Raw genomic sequence first — 20,068 nt, 5'->3', positions numbered from 1 at the left:
AAAAACTCCATTTCAACATAATTATGTTTTGTAGGGTGTCAGCTTGAAGATAATTTCCAAGATCTAAGCATTTCCAAGATACAGCAATAATCAGTGGATAATCTTTCAATGCCGGGATCATTTCTAAGGCAAGGTGAAGAGCGAAACATTGGTTACTAAGCATAATTACAAATTCATAGACCTTTGCTTCATATTTTTAAGTACATTGAGGCATATTAATGAACATGGACATTTTTGCTACTTTCAGAGATTCTTTAAGGGAGAGATGTGGCTAGAATAGAATGTTCTGGGGATTCGTGAGTTCTGCCTGTTTGCTAAGATACAGTATGTGGTAGCAAGTCTCAGACAACCGTCCTCCAGTTTGCTCTATGAAAAGGAAGTTCCTTTGGCACCAGTGATGGAGAAAAGCAATTGTATACACACTTCTTTTTTTCAGGGAAAACAGTTTTGTCCTGAAGCAAGATTTCTCAGAGTTGTTTTTTTTTTTTTTTTTTTTTTTTTTTTGGTCTCCAGATACCTTTATCTCATAATTATGAAAAATCCCAAAGAGTGCTTGACTTAATGGTTAGAACCATGAATGTTTTCTGTATGGGAAACAGAAATGGAGACTTTTTCAAACGCTTGTTTACAGATACAATTGAAGAGAAGAGAGAATGCGTTGCATGTTAGTAACATCTTAGCATTAATAAACCAGTCCTGCCTTGAAGAGCCCTGATGGCTGTCCTCAAGTAATGTGTCCGTGAATTCCAGAACATGAAGGCACTACGGAAAGACAAACTTGGAATTTTTATCTGGTTTGGTTTTTAATACCTGAATTCAGAAATGCTGATGGAGTACCCTAACTTTGTGGGCCTTGTACAGGCTCAATAGGAACCCGTCCTCCTTGTTATTAGGATATAACTGGAAAAGTTGGTTATGCAATGAAGGTCTTGCCTAGAATGTCACATTTGAGAATGATGTTTATTGATTCGGTATGGCCATGTTTTCTGAAAAAAAGGAGCTTTAATGAGATACAATCCACAGCGGACAGTTTACTCATTCAAAGTATACAACTCAGTAGTTGTTCAGAGTTGTGCACCAATCAGTTTTAGAACATCTTATCACCCCAAAAAGAAACCCATACCCTTTAGCCACTACACCATGCCAGTCTCCTGATCCCCCCAGCCCTGGGCAACCATGGTCTGTCTATTTGGATCTCCTTCCTCAGGACAGTTTGCATAAACGGAATCATGCAAGGTGTGGTCTTTTGATACCAGCTTTTATCACTTGGCGCCATGTTTTCCAAGCTCATCCATGTTATAATGTCCTCAGTCCTTTTTTTAGGCTGAGTAATATTCCATTGTGTGGCTCTGTTATGTCTCATTGACATGTTGGTAAGGGGATGGACATCTGGATTATCTTGACCTTTTGGCTACTGTGAGGGGTACTGCTGTGGACAGTCCCGGACCAGTTCTCTGCGGACCTAAGTTTTCACTTCTCTTGGCTGGGGACCTCGAGTAGAATGGCCGGATGGTGGGGTAACGGCATGTTGAACATTCTGAAAAACTGCTAGACTCTTTTTGGAAGTGGCTGTACTTTTCTCTAAAGATTTCCCATTTTTATTTCTAGATCTTTTCCATGCCAAAGTTTCCAAGCACTGGACATATGTTAGTGTTGACTGAATCTCCACAACAACCCAGTGAGGCAGGGATTACTAAACCCACCTTAGAGACGAGGCTACTTGTTCAATGAATCTCAACCCAGTGAGGCAGGGATTACTAAACCCACCTTAGAGACGAGGCTACTTGTTCAATGAATGTCACTCAGATGGTAAGAGGCAGCCCTGGGACAGACTTAAGTCCACTCGATCCCAAAGCCCTGTCTGTCCCTTCTGGCTCCCACTGACTCCCCAGGATGTGAGTGATTGGTGTGCCCTCCCCTCCTCCCCAGGCCTAGGGATGCCATGGAAACTTCTCCTTCCTCTTCTTGCCCCGGCAAATCCCCCAGACCCTGTGCTGTGTGTTTTATATGAAGCAGCAGAGACACAGAGCCGGATCCTGGCGTCTTAGAGGCTCTGGACTTGCCAGAGCTGGAAGGGGCTGATGTCCAGAGGAAAGCCGCCTTTGCAGTGACACCCCCCCCCCCCGGCCCATCTAGGGAGCCCGACGCAAGAGTGTAAGTGTGCTGCACAGCTGAGAGGTCTCTCCTGCAGCTCGGGGCTCACCCATCTCCTCGGCTCCCACTGCAGGTCTCGAGGGCAGGTCAAGGAGTCGATGCACACGGCAGCTTCCATCAGAGCAATTAACTCAAAAGCAATGCCCTAGGCTTCAGTTTCTCCATTTGAAAAATAAATAGACTTACCTCTAAAGCAGCTGGGGGCATGAAGTGTCGTAATGCTCGCGCCGGGAGCACGGCACCCGGCTCTGCTCTCTTTGGTCGCGCCTCTGCATCAGCGCCGGCAGCGTGCCAGCTGCGGGTCTAAATGCCCACGGCGGGACCCTCGCCGCAGACGTGTGTGCAGCGCGGCTGTTAGACCCACTCTGCAGAGGAGAAGACCGAGGCTCGGAGGTGAGAAAGGCACGCAGGGAGTCAGACGCAGGTCTGGGACTACGACTCAACCTTCCTGACTCCAAAGACGAGGCTTTGCCCACGTGGCTGTGTACCAGCCCGCAGCTGAGTCAGGCGGGGCTGACCACTGGCTGCGGACGGACGGACAGACGGCTCAGCTCAGCTCACCCTCACCCTCGGCCGGGCTCCAGAGACAGCCTGGGGTCGCCCAAGAGGCCCTCCTGCAGGGTTGACCAACAGGTGAGGCGAGGACAGAGCCCATTAACGGCGGCGCTCACGAGCGTGGGTGGAGGCCCATCCCCTTCCTCTGCGGGGTTTGCTCTCCTGAGAGATAACTGGAAACACAGCGCGGTGCTGCTCTCCTGCTGCTCAGAACACTGGCCAGCCTGCCAGGACACGGAAGCTGCACCCCGATGAGGCTCTCCAACCCAAAACTCAACTCGGGTAGGAGTCAGGACATCGCCTAGCTATTAGGTCATCTGAAGAGGGCAGAGCACTGTGAGGTTTAAAAAAAAAAAAAAAAAAAAAAAAAAAGGCCTTCAGAAGGGGTGTGTGGGTGCGCTCAGAACCTCAGCACACAGGTCCTAAGCTCCTTGCTAACCATCTCGGGGTAAGATGATTAAGCAAGGGCTCCGAGCTTTTGTCCTCTGATTTCTCAAATGCACCTGTGGCTCCCAAGGCTTCCATCACTGCTGGGAGCTTGATCTGCTCCTAAGAAAGTCGGCCAAGAGGCACAGTCTTGGGACTCGCTGCTCCAGAAACAAACTCGAGTTTTCTCCTGGGACACAGGAAGGAACACTGCCCTGAGTCCCACCTCTGCCACAAACTGAGACACGGCGCCGGACACTTGGGGCCTCCCCCCAGGCCTCAGTTTTCCTCCGTCTAATCCCAAGAGGACCGGAACTAGTCTGAGGATGGAAACACACAGGGCTGTCAGCCCTTCCCACGCCCAGAGACGTTGCCCCATTTGATCCCACTGAGCCAGGACTCTGCCTCAGAGTCCTTCTTAACACAGGGCTCCAAGCAACTACGGCCGATGATAAGTCGGAGTTTTTCTTGCCTTACAAGAGGAAACCTGGTTGCCGCTCTTGGACACATTCATCTCGAGGCATCCCTCAGGTCTAAAGACCTGTCATTCTCGTCTGAGGTTTGTCCCCTTGTCCCTTTTGTCTAGGTTTCCCTGGACTCCTTGTGCCTTGGCTGGGAAGTTGGGGCTGTGTTTACACGACAGGAGGAAGAGCTCCCAGGGCCTTGGGAGAAGTTGGGCTGGTACTCAGAGCTCAGCTGTAGAATCGGGCCCAGGGGAATCTGTCTCTGCAGCTTTTGGGGCTATCTTGCAGAGGGTGGATTTGCAGATGGTGGCTACTCCAAGCACTGGTAGAAAGGTGCCAACACAGAGAGGCGTGGAAAAGTGAGCTCCTCTAGGCAGGGGGGTGACCGCTAGGGGCAAGCCAGAACCTACACACTTGAGACACTTCTGGCCCGGCCACCCGGAACCCCATGTCAATACAGCGTCCTGCTACTGCCTGGCTGGTTTATCCGTGAAAAGCATGGTATCATTTTCAAGTGGTTCCCAAGGTCTTTGCAACACAAAGACTGAAGAAATCTTGAGCTTTCCTGTTACAGTCACAGCAAGTGAGCTGTGATGGCTGGAGAAGACTCAGGGCAGCTCCTTAAGTGCCCTTCAACACAGAACACAGCCAGCGTCAGAGCGCTGCTGCTGTGACCTCCTCGGCCTTGAGTAGGAGGACAGGGAAACAGACGGAGGAGTCTCTGCCAGGAACAGAGGTTTTGTGTTGATTTTATGCTGTTGAAAAACATCCAGAGAGCAAAACCCCCACGTTTTTTAGACATGCTATTCTGCTCAGCTGAACACCAGACTTTACTGACAAGGTGAAGACACGAAACTCAAGTGGCAAGTTTTCAATTTCCGAAGTCACATTGTCTGAGCTTATAAGGGAATCCTAAAAGCAAAGCACTACATGGCACAAGGTCAACTCAATTCCATACGTGTTTGTGGAGCACCTGCAGGGAGGGTGGAGCCAAGCCAGACCTGGGGGAGCAGGTGCCCGGAGCATCTTTCTTGCCCACTGGGAGCTTTGGGTCCAAAGGCGGAGAGGACCAGAAGCAAGAAAAGTTTTGGTGGAAAGGCATGGGGAGCTGTCCCTCTGAGGCTCTGAGGGCTCTGCAGACCTATTCTAACATGTCCAGGTCAGGAGAGAGGGGAAGGCTTTCTGTAGGAGGAGGCATTTCAGATGGGTCTCGGGAGAGCCGCGGAAGGATTTTCATTCTGGGGAGAGACAGGCAGAGGCCCACGCCGAGAAGTAATTCTGGCTGAAAGCAGGTAGAAGTCACATAGCAGAGAAGCTCCAGGAGCAAAGTAGGGGAAGGTGTTCAGGGCTTGTGGGCCTAGCGAGGAAGAGCTGCTGTACCACAGAGCTGCTGGTGTGCCCACTGGAAGGGCTGGGTAGGGAAACTGCTCCGACAGAGCAGAGCGTGAGTAAACTGGGGCCATCCTCCACCAGAAATCAGGGGACAGCACAGCCAGCCTGGCCTCTGGGGCCCATCAAGACCATGGCTTTACTTTGTGGGAACAGACGGGAGAGTAGAGAGGCTGCCAGGTCCAAAGCCACGCACTGGGAGCAGCACAAGCCCAGAGCCCACAGCCCCAGGCTGCAAGCCCAGGATGCCCGTCGGTGAGCCAGGGCCCACGGCAGGCCTGCCGACAGCAGAGCCCAGCACGGACACACAGACTGCGTACCGTCGTCCGAAGGGGCCAGCGCTACTCACCAGCAGTAAGGTTGAGTCACCCTGGCACCAAGGGTGAGGCCCTGACCACTCGGTCACTGAGTGACCGAGGCGCTTGGAACAGCTACAGCGTTTCTGAACAGTAGTGCGGGGTCATCACCGCGAGGGTGCTATGGACAACCCCACCTACCCGCTCTGACTACACCAGGTTCTTCCCACCATGTGGGCTGCGTGGAGAGCTGTGCTGGCTGACGTGGCTCTTACAATCAAATTAATGGAAACTATGTAACACCAGAGACACTGGCCCCCAGGTGCACGAGGCATGTTTCCAGCATTTGCTAGCCACGTGCAGCAGCGACGTCGGCACTAGATGGCACGGAATGGAACATTTCCATCATCGTGGAAAGTTCTATTGCATGGTGCCGATTTGGAGCAGGGGTCAGCGAGCTGTGTCCCAGTGGGGCCTTCAACTCCAACTACCACGTGTTTTTGTAAATAAAGTTTTATTGAAACACAGCCACGCTTGCTCAAAGCCTGCAATCTTTACCAACTGATCCTTTATAAGGCAAGTTTGCCATCTCTGGTGTAGACAGCCAGAAAGCTGCATGAGAATCTTTTCTGGAAAGATGCTGGCTGGCATCCCCAGCAGTCACCGGGGGACCCCCAGCGGCAGGATGATTTTACCTGGGCACACGGCTCTCCCGGGGAGGAGGCAGGGGACACACAACTGTCAGCAGAAGCGCCAAGCTGGGTGGGGGCACAGGACACCCCCCCCAGGCCGGACCTGCCTCTGGAGGGACTGACCTCAGGAAGAGGCAGTAGGGCACGACATTTGGGTGACTGCGAGCCTGCCCAGGAAAATCACACGCTGGAGCGATCTCACCATGAAATTGCTTTATTTTTCTCACTCTCCCCAGGTCACTGAGGCAACAACTTTAATAAAAAGAAGTCGAACAGTTTTCTGGTATCACCCCTCCCAAACCAGTATATTCCACAGATAATTCTAAGAGCTTTTCATCACATTCAGTATAAGTGGAAGGTCTGGCAACCCACACATCAAAAATAACTCCCTTGGTGATGTTAGGCCAACTTAGGAGCACTCGCTTCTATGAAAGGAGGGACAGCCTGAGCAGAGAGAGGGTTGCAAGTCAGACCCTTCTGGCCCTTCTCAAGTTCCTGCAGGTCAAAAAGGAGAGCCAGGCTAAGTGATCGACTTCCTTGGGAAGGGCGACTCTTCCTGCTTTTCCCAGTCCAGGCAGTTCTCAGGGCTCCTGGACCGGCAGGGAGTCTGGGGGTTCTCTGTGGGCCCTGCGCTCCTGCTGCCCTCCAATCCCTGGTAAACTCGTTCAGCATTTTTCTCCTTGTATGAACACAGCCCTTCATGGAAAGAGGAACTACACTGATTCAAGAGGCTGACTGACACTCACTTGGTAATGTCTCTATTGTTGACAGAGCTTGCGATAAATCTGTAGCAGCTGGGAAATGTCCCTGGGGCCAGAGAGGGTGGAATCTCTCAGAAGACCCCTGAGCATCTGGGACCACAGGACCCCAGGAGTGCTACAATTAGAGCCTCGCAAAATGCAAATGTACCAGGAACTCTTGCTGTCAGGCAAGCAAATAGCAGGGGAGCACTGGCTTCCCTTCCTGTGCAACCAGGAGGCCCTGAACTGGCAAACCCCCTCCCTGTCTCCAATTCCCAGGTTGAGTTGCTGAATTCTCACTCCTACCAGCCTTTCTCTGCTGATCTGTCAGAGGTCTCTTGATAAATGGAACAAACACAACAGAACTATTCCAAGCTTTCGGCCCTTCCCCTTGGGACCAGCCTTGCAACACACACATTCTCCCAGGCCTTCTTGAATTTCAGAGAAAACAATAGGGAGCGAGTCCTCTACAGAGCTACAACTCGGGGTGGTTTAATTTGCAGGGGTCCGGGACCGGTCTCAAGTGTTGGGAGGTCACCCGCGCTGCCGTCTCTTCCGCCCCCTCAGCTTCAGCCGCCTGGCTGGCAGGCTGATGGGCTGCTTCCCGAACTTTTCCATGATCTCCCTGATCCTGGCCAGGTTGGTTTTGCTGAGGGTGAAGTCGCACTGCGTGGCACCCATGGCATAGCCGACCATGCAGTTCTTGGTGGACGAGGCGAATCCTTCAGCCTTGGCAGTGACCACGTACTCGCCGGGGTTCAGGAGGCGCCAGTAATCCCCATCGCTGGCTGCGAAGAGAAAGGAAGGGAATTCAGAGCTATTCCCTTCTAAGGCAGATACCACCAGCCCTGCTGTTCCAGAACCAGCCTCCCAGCCAGAGAGAGACTCAGAGACTGGCCTCGTGGAATTTGAGCCTCTGCAGAAGCAAAAATTTTTTTTTCAGATTCTTATGGCATTTTGAATGTTTTCTTCCTTGGAAGCCACCTTAATGGTTTTACCAGGCAGAGGGCTGGGGTGTAGGCTCCCCGCCGTGTTCATACACATGAGTGGAGATGGAGGAATGATCACCATGCTCCTTCCCCCGTGACAATACACGCCATTCATGATCAACCTGAGCCTCCAAATGCTGTGCCCTGGCCACAAAATGCCGCCTTGAAAAGCCATCAGCGCCTGGCTTCCTGGCCTCCCTCGGCCTGGTGATAAATACGAATAGTAGTTCTTTTAAGAGGTGGGTCTCTTACTTCTGAAAAGAGAAATAAAAGATTCCAGGGACCAGGGCCAAATGATCTGGGAGGAGGCGTGGAATCTGCATCCGCCGGTCCCGGGGTTGGGGGCAGGGTGGGCAAGAGAAACGCGAAGTTGCAGGAGCAGCGACACACCGGCCAGTGCTGCTGGGCAGGCTTCCCACCTCCCCGGCGACACGCTGCTCAGTCACCCAACAAACCCACCAGGGGCCCTGGGCCACCCTTAGCGCTGGGCCCCGTCTCTGTGGCAGAGGCTTCCAGGCCAGGACGCTGCTCCCAGGAGCCTACAGCCTGCCGAGGACACTTAGGCCCCTGACCTGAAAAGAGGCTTTGAGGCAAAGACGGGGTCACTGGCGATGCCCACCCCACCCCACCCGCCACCGTGGAGGACGTGGCGACCAGAAGGTCAAGGCGGGCGCTGTTCCGCTGAAGCTCCAGCGAGCGTCTGAGGCGGGTTGTATGACAAGTCCCCTTTCCATGTGAGAGGACAGCACGAGGTCACACGGCCAGTCCCCAGCTGGCCCCCAGCGCCAGGCTCACCCAGTGCCCTCTCTCTCTCTCTCCTCTCTCACATCCACCTGGGTGTCCTGCCTGGTCTGAGGCTTCGGTGCCCAAAGAGAAAGGGCAAAGGGGTAAGGAGGCCCCGGGCCAGGCTCCTTTGTCCACCACAAGGCTGAGATCTTCTCAGGGACGGGAGCAGCGCTGCGTGTGGGTGTGACTGTCTCCCCCAAACACACGGAGGATGAAGCATCAGGTCCAAGTTCCATCTTTATTCATCTGCCCTGCCCGCTCACAAGCGCGTGTGGGGAAGGAACCCCACGGGCAGCCCGATGGCCGCTCACTGGTGAACACGCCTCAGTGTGGGGCTCGGGGTCCACATGGCCCCGACAGCCGCTCCCCAGTCCTCAGTGCTGTGCCCTGCATCTTCCTTCGGTAAAAATGCGAGCTTCTCAATGAAATAAAGTGCTACCTCATGCTTTCCAGAAGGCAGGAGCCCGCTGGGTCTTGTCTCGAAGTCAGCCAGCCTGAGCCTCATAATGCAATTCAGCTTTCGAAGACGGAAATTTCCCTGGCCGACCCCCGGTTCCTGTACATCATCCAAACTCTCTCCTCCACGGCGTGCACCATAGTCTGCAGTTACCTTTTAAGTTTCCCCTTGTAACTGTTCGCAGATTCCCCCGCTAGAATAGAGGCCGCATCCGTCTCCTCCACCACAGCATCTCCAGGCCGGCGCACGGGGCGGGCTCCATAGATACGTTCAAAGAATGAGTAAAACTATCAGGAGTGTGTTTAGGGTCGCAGAATCTGAACGAGGGGCGTCAGCTCTGTAATCTGCAAGTTTCCGCTTCTGAAACACAGACTCTCTCCTCTGCCCGCACGGCACCCTTTCTATTCTTGGTTAGACTTTCCCCACAATTCTCCCCAAGGCTCTTATAATCTCAGCTTCTTCCCCCAATGACCAGTAAAGTCTAGAATCATCCACTTCATGGAATTCAGGGGTCAGCATAGTAGGTTGCTAGCCCACGGGGTGACCAGATCTGTATTCAAGGGTGAATGTTCTAGGAGCTGTAGGAGGGGGGGGGGGATGGGGACGCGGCTGGTGTCGTGCAGCATGGTGGACGGAGGGACGACCCAGATACTGTCACATGTCCATTTGGTAGGAGGGCAGGTTTGTGTCCGCCACACAGAGGACAGTCCGGGGGCATTCTGAGCCAGGCGTTTGGCCAACATACTTGCATGCGTTTAGAAACACTCTGACTAGCTTCTCTCTCCTGGGACTTCAGTCCCCCTGTTGATTTTGTGCAAAATCCCTCCAGAAAGAAAACTTGTCAGATCACAGACACCTCGGAGAGAGATCAAGGAAAATTCAGAGCAAATGTTGAGCACTAAGACGCTGAAATAAATATGATAAGGAACCACATGCAAAGTGCGGAGCTCATCTATCATGAGAATACACTGGGAAATTATTTCAGGAAGGAAATAAAGGGAGAGGGGGAGGCGGCTCTCATCGGCTCATCCAAACCACCTCTGTGATCACAAGAGCCTTGTGGTTCCAAGCTCATTGGGCACAGCACTGTCTTCTGGCCTGTGGGGCTCAGCGGACTCTCTCTCTCCCACCCCGTTTAAAACCCTCCTGTTTTCTCACATGTATACAAAGTGCTAATCATCCCAAGAATGTTCTAGGAATTTTTGTGAATTCTTTTTTTACAGGAGCTTGTTAGCAATGTTTAAAATGTAAGTCCGATGCGGGCCCAGATACAGCAGCCCCTTCTATCGTAATGATGGCCGCACCCCGCGGTGATCCCACGCATCTCAAGTTCAGAACCTGTCAGTGAACGGAAGAATGAGTGAATGAGTCCGGGAATGAACGCGCGGCCTGGGGTACACCGGTGAAGGGCGGCCTGTACCGAACGCCACGCTGCGTGGTGGGAAAGCTCACAGGCAGGGGCTACCAGGTCCTCAAGGACAAAGAGTAGACAGGTGAGGACAGCGAGGAGTATCACAGCATTACACAGCGGTCTACTGCTCTGCGGCATGTCAGCTACAATCCACCCATGGGAGCAATCCTTGTCCTTCTGTAGCAGGCATGCCAGCAGGCTCTCAGGTTAGCCTGGCACTGAAGGACAGCAGGGCAAGTCTGAAGCCCAGCCTAGCCCCTTCTTCAGTCCCAGAGGCTCCGTTTCCTCAAAGGTCAAATGAGATCGCTTGTCAGAAGGACCAGGTCTATTAGTGCATGTGAACAGTCTGGAGAAGAGGCTCCTGTCCCCTTAGGAGGGACAGACAGCATGGGGACAAGTGCTGGGGCACGGCATTCACAGTTCCTAGCCCCTGGCTCAGATCCCGGCTCAGCCCCTCTGTGTACTCCCAGAAACATCATGCCATGTGCATTCATTCATTCGAACTCATTCATTCATTCAACAAATATTTATTAAGCACCCACGGAATGCCAGGCAGTGTGCTTATACTTCATCGGGCACAAAAGGGTCCAGGACCCCTGGTCTGGGACCCAGTGGGTGAGCGGCAGAAACGCCAGAAGGACGGCAGGTCCCAGCTTCTCCTGCCAGACGTCAGACGTCAGGTGTGGAGGGGCTATGGGAGAAGTTGGGGGGCCAAGAGGTGGTGGGGCAGATGTGCGTGTTAGAAAAGGTGGTCACCGTGGTTGGCTCTGTTGACCTAGTGACATCTGAACAAAGACCTGAAAGCAAGGAAGGGACTGAGGGATTCTCGAAGGAAGGAGGCTCAGGAGGCAGAGCGAAGGCGGTCCTGCTAGAGCGAGGACCCTGACACGTGGCCTCAGACCTCCAGGAGGGAGCCTGCAGGGGCACCGGGCGAGGCAGCACAGGGGAGTGATTGTTCCTATTTGACCAAAAGTGGGACTCGTGATTTTCAGTTTTCAAATGAGGCCAGTCCTGGGCAAACCGAGAGAGCTGGTCATCCCAGAAGAAGAGCTTCGGGAGGTACCCCAGAGCCCAATCCCACAGGGCCTTTGGAGGGTACCACAGTGACCCCGCAGGGGCTGGGGCTGAGACCAGCCAGCAGCCGAGGAGGTGCTGAGTAGGCATCGACTCTGCAACCACGGGCTGCCTGACGGGGTGGGGCAGGGCCGGACCGAGGCTGAGCTTCTCGGCACCTTGGGGACCCCTCCAGCCGTCACAGGCTGTACCCGTGGCTGTACAGGACGTGGCCTCGTTTCCCTGGGAACGCCCTTGTTTTAAATCTGACAGTCACATATTCTGGGAACTCTGTCTGCCCTGGGCCACTGGCCGCACCATCCAGGGTCAGCTCTTGAACCAACAGGTCAAGTTCAGGCTGCATTGAACACTTGCCAAGTGGCCTCATATCCTATTTCTCCCATTTGTTCGAGTGTGTCCGAGGGCTGAACAGGTCTTCCTAGTGGCAGTCACCATTTCCCTTCTCTTGCTTCTGAGTCTGTGTTCTGTGCCCAGGGCAGGGGGACCTGGAGTAGGTTGAATCATGGTCCCCAGAAGCCCACATCCTACTACCGAGACTCTATGAATGGAACCTTATTTGGGAAAAGGATCTTTGCAGGTATAATTAAGGATCCCCCGATGAGATCATCCTGTATGGCCTGGGTGGACCCTAAATCCAATGACAGGTGTCTTTGTAAGAGATAGAGAGGAGGAGGCCATGGAGATGGAGGCAGAAGTGGAGTGATGTGGCCAAGGAAGTTGCCAAAGCTGAGGAAGGGTCCTTCCCGGGGGCTCTGGAGGGAGCACCGCCCTGCTGACACCAGGGTTTCACACCTCTGGGCTCCGTAACGGTGAGAGAATACATTTCTGACTTTTTGAGTCCATGGTCATTTGTCATGACACCCACTGGAAACCAGCACAGGACCCAATGTCCCGCTCACTTCAGCTGAAACCAAAGCAAAGCCACCTGCCCAATGACGTGGGCAATGACGTGGCGCTCCGCAGAGTCTCCCAGTGGCCGAAAACCTCTGTGCGTGGGTGTACAAGCCCCTGGACACCATCTCCTCCAGAATGCCTGCGGACAACCTGCTGGGGGCTTCTAGACAATTCTCTTCCCTGTGCACCTGTCACATCAGGCTGCACACGTCCCTGTCACAGTCAAGGTCACTGTTTCCTCATGTGCCACCATACACACTGAGCGCTATCATGGTGACAACGGTCCTGGGCACAAGGGAAAACTACAAGGGTCTCCCAGCAGCGGGGAAGCCCTGAGCGGCAGGGGCATGCCGGCGCTGGGAGTCCGACCCCCGGACCCGCTCCCAGCCGCGTCTTAAGCCACCAGCGTCTCCTCACCCCTCCCTGCACTTCTGGTTTTCACCTGAATAAGGAAGAAGCCAGAAAGTACAGGCTCAAAACCTTGCTTTCCAGGGTCTCCACGGGGAATCCAAGGAAGGAAACAAGAATTCGGCTCTCCATAAGACAAGAATTCGGCTCTCCATAAGACGTTTCCAGCACTTGACGTGTGATTTTTAACCTAAACAAAATGCTTTGAGAAAACAGACATTCCCTCCTGAGAGACAGGTCGTCTAGGCTTGCAGTTACCTGTTCGGATGTCGTGGTTAATGCCTTCCACGGAGATAATGACATTCGGAATTCCTCTTCCATGGGAGTCTCTCACCACACCTTTAATGCCGCGATGGACCTGCTCAGCACACGGGACAAGGAACCAGGTGAGCTCACAACGCACCCGACCCCATGTGCGCAGTGACGGCTGTAAGCCAAATGCCGCCCCAGGGCCGCCAAGAACCCTCTCAAAGCCTTATCTAGCTCAAAAACTCCCTGGCTGTACCCGAATTTGGTGTGTAAATTTCTGTGTTCCCCTTGGGTCCATGCACTGGGAAGTCTTCCCCTGGAGTTCAGCTATTCTAGAGGCGTAAAAAATATTAGGATCTGAGATGGTGCATGTCAAAGGCACCCAGTAAAAACAGAATTTAATTTTTTCTAGTGCATTTGACTTTCCTGAACTCCACGGACCAAACATGTCAACCCAACGACTTAAGAATCAGAGAGAAAAAAGTCAAAGGCGTTCTTAAAAATGACAACTCAGTCCATAGGGCCCTTCCGCTAATTGGTTGCGTCACAAGACCCACATCACTCTGAACCTTGTGCCTCAGTTTCCCTATCTGTAGAACAATGTGACAATCCCGGTGGTACACCATCATTTCCAATGACATTGTACGTATTACTGTGCCCGGGCCCTTTATCCACAGCACGGGACACAGGATTCTTTTAGGATGATCAGAGCCTTCTCTCTTTTCATAGAGAAAATGAAAAAGTGCCTTCCCTCGCAAAATTCCAGGGTGCGGACAGACAGCGCATCTGCCCAAGGGGGAAGAACAGGTTCACACATGCTGTGCCGGCAAGTGTACTGGGGATTGCACAGAGTCTCCGGGGATCCTTGTGGGACAGACTGGGACACTAGGTGCCAGGGCTGACCTCTGCCAAGATCAGTGGAGTGGGAGGTGTAAGAACCAGGAAGCTGGCAGCTGAGCCACGGCCTGAAATTGTCTTGTGCTTCATCTACAACAACTCATGGAAGGGGCGGCCTCCGTGCCTGATCCTGTGAGCCTCAGGGTCACGCTTCCTAATGGATGGGAGTCACGGAAGTGGCCCTTTTGTTTATTCCTCTGGTTTCCAGTTTGTTTGTTCCTTAGTGGGGCGTGGATATTACTGGATTGATTGTAGCACCGAACTAGACTGGTTTACGGGATGCTACAGGATGGGTGGGTCCTTGCGAGCAGGACAAGGGAAGGTGACGGAGGGTTCTGGGGGTCCCAGCAGGGCTTCCTCCCTCACCAACTGTAATCAGAAGCCTGGGAGGGGCTCAGGAGACCCATTCCCAGGAGCCTCACACACCCACGGCAGGGCCTCTCAGCCTCACAGCCATGATGGACACCCCAGTATCCTCCAACAATCCCCATAGTGAAGTCCTTGTTTCCGGGATCTTAGAACGTGACTATATCTGGATACCGTGTCTTCAAAGCGGTGATGAAATTAAAATGAGGTCATTCAGGTGGGCTCAGATCCAATCTGAATCCCTTATAAGAGGACTGTGGACCCACAGAGACATCAGGAGCATGTGTGCACGGAGGAAAGACCATGTGAGGACATGGGGAGGAGACAGACATCTGCCAGCCAAGGAGGCTCTTCCAAATGAAACCAACCTGCCAACACCTTGATCTTGGACTTCAGCCTCCAGAACTCAATTTCTTTTGCTTGAGCCCCCCTGCCCCCCGCCGGGGGGCCCATGTTTTTATGCAACCCTAGCAGACTAGCACAAGGGGCCTGGGCATGCTGGCTCAGACACATGTCACCCCCACCCCACAGGGTGGCATCCGGTCACACTCACCATAACCCAGTGTGAGTGATCAATGAGGCTTTACAGCTCACTTCGGGGGCTGAATCAGGTGTGGACAGATGCTGGCTCTTCCGGCACCGTCGGGGGCTGGCCCAGCACGATGGCCAGATCTGAAGCACTAACTGGACTCAGGCTCAGGCCTTCAGTCCCCTGACCAGCCCCTTCCCTTACGGCCCTCACCCCAGCATGTGCTGGTGCCGTACCTGCTCCATGAACACGATTAAGGATTCTCGATTATTCTCCCACTCCTCGGGCAGCTCGCTCTCGTGCGGAAACTTGTCACAGCCCACGTAGATGGACAGCTCGAAGCAGTTTGTGTGAAGGTAGCTGAAATCGTTGAGACCTGCCGAGCCAACCGGACAACGCTGTCACCAAACCGTGCTCCCAGGGCAGGAGGGAGACAGCAAGAACATTCAAGAACGGGATTCGGACGACCTCACTGGAACAAGGAGGTGTCCAGTACCTGCTGCAGACTGCGAAGGAATGACAGCAAAGACGAGGGGAGGCGCGGGGGAGAGAGAGCAGGGCTGCAGCCAGAATGGTTTCTGGGGAAGACAGGTGCGTCTGGGAACATCGCTGGCAAAAGGAAGACTGATAAAATTCTGCTCAGTAAACCCAGTTTAACACACCATTTTTAAAAATAAAGCCACCATGAATGAGCAGTATGGACTCGAAGTGGTGGATGGAGCTTTTCTCTATGGTTACCCATGTGCCACCCATGAGCCAGGACCTGTCCTTAGTGCTCTGCTTCCACTGACCACAAATTCAACAGAGACTTAGGCAGCAGAGCCCAGGGTCACAAGGAAGACAATGGAGGTAGAGAATAGCCAAGAACTGTATCCAGAACCACGTGTCTGAAAAGACCCAGAGTCAGGATTTGAACCTCGGTGTGTGTGACACCAAGGCCTTGCTCTTCTCTCCAGGGCTGGGCTGCCTGGGGTCCACTGGGTGGACGCACTCACCCCCCGCGCCTGGCAGCAGACAGATCTCAAACATCCCGACACTGTTGCAACAGGACATGAAACGCGCAGCCTGGCCTGGAGTTGGGCCCCGCGTTGACCTTCCAGGGCTGCGGTTACAAATGACCACAAACTGGGGGACTTACAACAGCAGAAAGGTATCCTCCCGTAGTTCTAGAGGCTGGGGGTCTGAGATTGAGGTGCCGGCAGGGCTGTGCTCACTGCAGAGGCTCTAAGGGAGGAAACTCGCTCGCCTCTTCCCGCTTCCGTTATGGGGTCACCCCCAGCGTCCCTTGTTTTGTGGCTGCATTGCTCTTACCTTTGCCTCTGGCTTCACGTGGCTTCTCCTCTGTCCCTTATAAGGACATTTGTCAATGATTTTAGGACCCATCTAGGTAACTCGGGATAACCACATCCCAAGACCCTTAATTTCACCTAGTACGGCTCCCAGTATTTGTGAAGCGAAGAAATGAATGGTAGGTGGCATAAAGTTCTTCCAGACATTTCTGGTTTTGAGCAACAGGGTGATCAGATCAGCAAGAACACACGGCAGCTATGCTGTGCGTGACCACAGGCCCCTCCACGAGCCGTCCTTGGGTTTTTAGGGTCAGGGCTAAGAGAGCAGAGCGGGAAGTGCTGGGTTTCTGTGTGGTGACTCATCAAAGGAGCAGGTCCTCCTGCACTAGCGGCCTCTGTCCTCACCCCGCATCTACCCTCCTTGCCTACCTCGCCATCATGCTCAGCGGCGTACTGCCCAGTAGAAACACCTGATTAGGACTCATGGCTTGGGGTATCCAGAGAAATTCCACAACAGCCCGATCGCTACAGTCACGGGCAAAATGGTACAAAACACACAGCCACTCTCTCGGGCGGATTCCAGATTTCAACCACTCCCGTGTCGGCAGACGGACCTTTGACTACATCTGTGATAAGACGGAGGCAGAGAGCTGCGGGATGGGAGAGGGGAACCCTGCCACGCACGTTAAGGGCACCTCCTTCAAAGGGGCCTGGTCTAGCTGGAGGAGCTTGGTCAAAACGCCATGTCAACGTATCCACTTGAACCCGCATGTGGCATTATGAGAGGGCAGAGGGGGGCCTCAGACGCCATGGCCACTAGTTAGCAAGGGCAGGACACGCTGAGCGCACCAGGGGCCTCTGTGCACAGAGGATTTTCATCTCCCAACCTTCTAGGCCTTGCTGGCACGGAAACAAATCAGTGTTACCCGTGCAACTCTGAGGGGGTCTGCCACCCTGCCTTGTGTCTTTGAAGCACTAGAAGTACCGGAGGACTCGGTGACGTGCTGGGAAGCCAGGGTGGAAAAGCTTCACCTGGGCTAACGCTGCTGACTTCCGGCCTGGCAGCAAATGGCATGAGTCGAGAATCCTGGGTCAGGAATGGCTTTGAAAGCGTGATATGTGGGCAAGGACCTGCGGCATGACCCAGACAGACCCCCACACACCCCGGGTCCCAGCGGGACCAGCCAGACGTTCCTGTGCTCTCCTGGCCTAGAATCCCACTGCCGTGGCTTCTGCAAGGAGCACGGAGCTGCACCTTCCTCGAGGCCCGGGCGCCCATCTCCAGCTCAACGTGCACTTTGTCGCGGGGGCCAGAGAACGTGGGGTGGCAGCCCGGGGACCAAGAGGGCCTGGCGTCACTCTGGAGGTGACACACACACACTACGAACAATGTGTGTTTTGAGCTCTCCCGAAGCGGGCTCCCCAGAGCCCCATCTCCGTTAACCGCTGCCTGTCGGTCACGGCTAATGAGCAAGACCCGAACAAGAACAGGGAGCGGAGGGTCGGGGGAGGGGAGGAAATGGAAGTCACATCTCATTAATCCACAGAGAGAGGCGTCCGCGCACATCCTCACGCTGCCGGGAGGGAGGATGATTAAGAAGGCTCGAGCTGCCGCACGGCCCTGCCACGAAAGCCCCCGCAATAATGGAAAATATAATTGATAGGAAAAAATCAAACGTTGCGCGTGTGACTACGTGGCAGCCAGCTCTGCCACACGTGGCGACGGACCCAGCGCCGGCCACTCTCCCCAGTGCCGGTGACTCTGGCTGGGTCCGTACCCGACGTGGTCACGGCAGCCGGGAAAGGGAAACAGAACGTTCACGTTAAGGCTGTCGCCGGTTCTCAGGGCTGAGATGGAGAAGCGAGAATGATTTGGGGCCATTAGAAAATTCTCTGAATCAACAGGGATTTGCCATTTTTTTTTTTTAATTTTGTGCAGGGCCAAACTATGATAGTAAATAAACAAAACACCGCTGCGGGGTAGGTAGGCAACCCAGAAGAAATGGGCAAGCTTTCTGTACATGTTAAAACATGGTCACGGGAACAAAGATATTTGCTTTTCAGTTTTCTTTTCCCAAGCACGGACACATACCTGAAAAGCATGTGAAGGCTGAATCTAGCAAAGGGAAATCAGATGATGGTTAATTAGGGAAACAGAGAGCAGGAGGTGTGATGGTGAACAAATACCACGGGAGAGGGGGGAGGCAGACAGGGGACGGGTCCCCGTGGCATGCTTCTCTGGTAAGCTGGACAGAGGACGCCCCACACCTGCCACCATGTGAACCTCATGACAGTCCCGAAGGTCCACCATCTTCATTGTTACCAATGTGCCCATTTCACAGATGGAAAATACAGGGTTCAGAGAGGTCCAGGAACTCCCCTGGGGCCCTACGGCATCTGGGGGATGAGCCAGAGTGTGAGTCTAGGTCCAGTTGACCTGGAATATTTCTCAAGTTCATCCGCAGTTCGACAACCCCCACAAAGCCGAGAAAAAGAGCAACAGCATTCTGCGTGGGGTCTTGCCATCCCAAAGCTGAGGCACCTTAGGGAATGGGAGATCCTCTTACCTCCTTGGCTGGGAGCCCTGGGCCAGCTCAGCTTGGATTCAGCAAGGAAAGCTTATCTGGAAATGGGAGCCCAGGGTCCTCTGTGGCTGCTGCAAAGGAATTCCCGAAGTCCCTGCTGGGGGCCCATCTGATCCCATGTGGATGCCAGGAATGAAACCGCACACTCCCCACATCACACATAGGCAAGCTTCGACCGAATGCCTTGGTCTGACCTCCCAGCGGACGGGAGGTGTGTGAAATGGTGTTTGTCACACACTGGGTCTCAGGACACACCTGCAGCTTGAAGTCACTTCACACCTGAGTGTGGGGTCGATGCCCGGACCTTCTGGGGACCTACAGCACGGGACACGCCCATGATGGGCACAGTTCTGGGTAAACACACTCTGGCCCCAGCACCAGCACACGCATGCTCTCTGCTCCTCTGCTGGTTTTACTTTTCGATCTGGTAATTCCTTCCTTCCAAGTCTACATCTACCCATCTCTGACCCTGCAGAACCCGAATAGCTCGGGGCTAAGAACAGATCACAGAGCCAAACAGGTGTGGCTCTGCCCCCTTTCTTGCTTGGAGAGATCCCTTCAGATTCCAAGCCCTGGTGAACTCATTCATAAAACGGGGAGTAGCCACACCCCCCAAGACTATCAGAAGGACAAAGGAGGAGTCTGTATAGAGCGTTGGCGGACTACAGTCAAAGGCAGACTACAGTCATGACTACCCCCATGCCAAAGGTAAGGGATGTCTGGGTCCCTCCCTGTCCCAGCCAACGCTTACCATTTGGCTCTACAATGACAGCAAGGCCACCAGAGACTTACTTCCGGCGACAGTGTGCCAGGAGGCCCCATTGACTGTCCCGTCCTCTTTCTGGAAGTCCTCTGTGTGGCACACCCTCCGCCTGGCGTCTGTCATGAGGCGGTGTGTGGAGGCGTAGGAGTAGGCCAGCCAGCGGAACACGTGGTCGTCAGGCGTGGGGCTGGGCTCCTGCGTCTTCCACAGGGACCGCACCATGTCGTAGGGGTAAGCCACCACCAGCTCGCCCCCCTGCAGGTTGCCGCCCAGGACAAAGGGGATTTTCTCCATCCAGGCTATGACAGCCCTGGTCTCCACTGCCACCTGTGAACACGGCACGTTTAAACAGGCTTTGAGAAATAAAGACCGGAAGGAAAGTGCGTCCTCTCCCTACTTCCCAAACAGGGACATGGTTGAAAGAACAACCATTTTGTGGAATACTTGTAGCAAAAAATGTAGAATTTCAAAATTGGGCTGAAGCAAGCTAGATTTTTTTGCAAATCACGGATAGGAATATTTTCTGTAGGAATATCCCAGTTCATGCCCGCGGGAAAAGACGGAGTTAGCGCATCAACACTTCTCAAATCCAGTGAATCAAGGGGCCAGGCGTGTCTATCTCTGGCTCCAAAGAGCAGAGAAAGAGAGAAAACCA

The 20,068-nt window shown here is 53.7% G+C and overlaps 1 protein-coding gene across 1 annotated transcript in view; it reads right to left on the bottom strand.

Annotated features, from left to right (window-relative positions):
• Window positions 1–6,174: 6,174 nt before the first annotated feature.
• The window catches only part of CPXM2 (carboxypeptidase X, M14 family member 2), a 127,272-nt gene continuing 113,378 nt past the window's right edge, over window positions 6,175–20,068 (bottom strand). Inside the window, exons 11-14 of the mRNA XM_059172912.1 lie at window positions 19,443–19,740; window positions 15,013–15,152; window positions 12,994–13,093; window positions 6,175–7,504 (exon numbers count right to left, since the gene is read on the bottom strand). Coding sequence (XP_059028895.1) covers window positions 7,251–7,504; window positions 12,994–13,093; window positions 15,013–15,152; window positions 19,443–19,740 — 792 coding nt within the window. The 3' untranslated portion in view covers window positions 6,175–7,250. The remainder of the gene's footprint in view (window positions 7,505–12,993; window positions 13,094–15,012; window positions 15,153–19,442; window positions 19,741–20,068) is intronic.

The sequence above is a fragment of the Mustela lutreola genome, chromosome 4 (genome assembly GCF_030435805.1).
Source record: "Mustela lutreola isolate mMusLut2 chromosome 4, mMusLut2.pri, whole genome shotgun sequence".
Classification (NCBI taxonomy): domain Eukaryota; kingdom Metazoa; phylum Chordata; class Mammalia; order Carnivora; family Mustelidae; genus Mustela; species Mustela lutreola.
The sequence above is the reverse complement of the archived record's forward strand: the minus strand, read 5'-3'. Positions and strand labels throughout refer to the sequence as shown.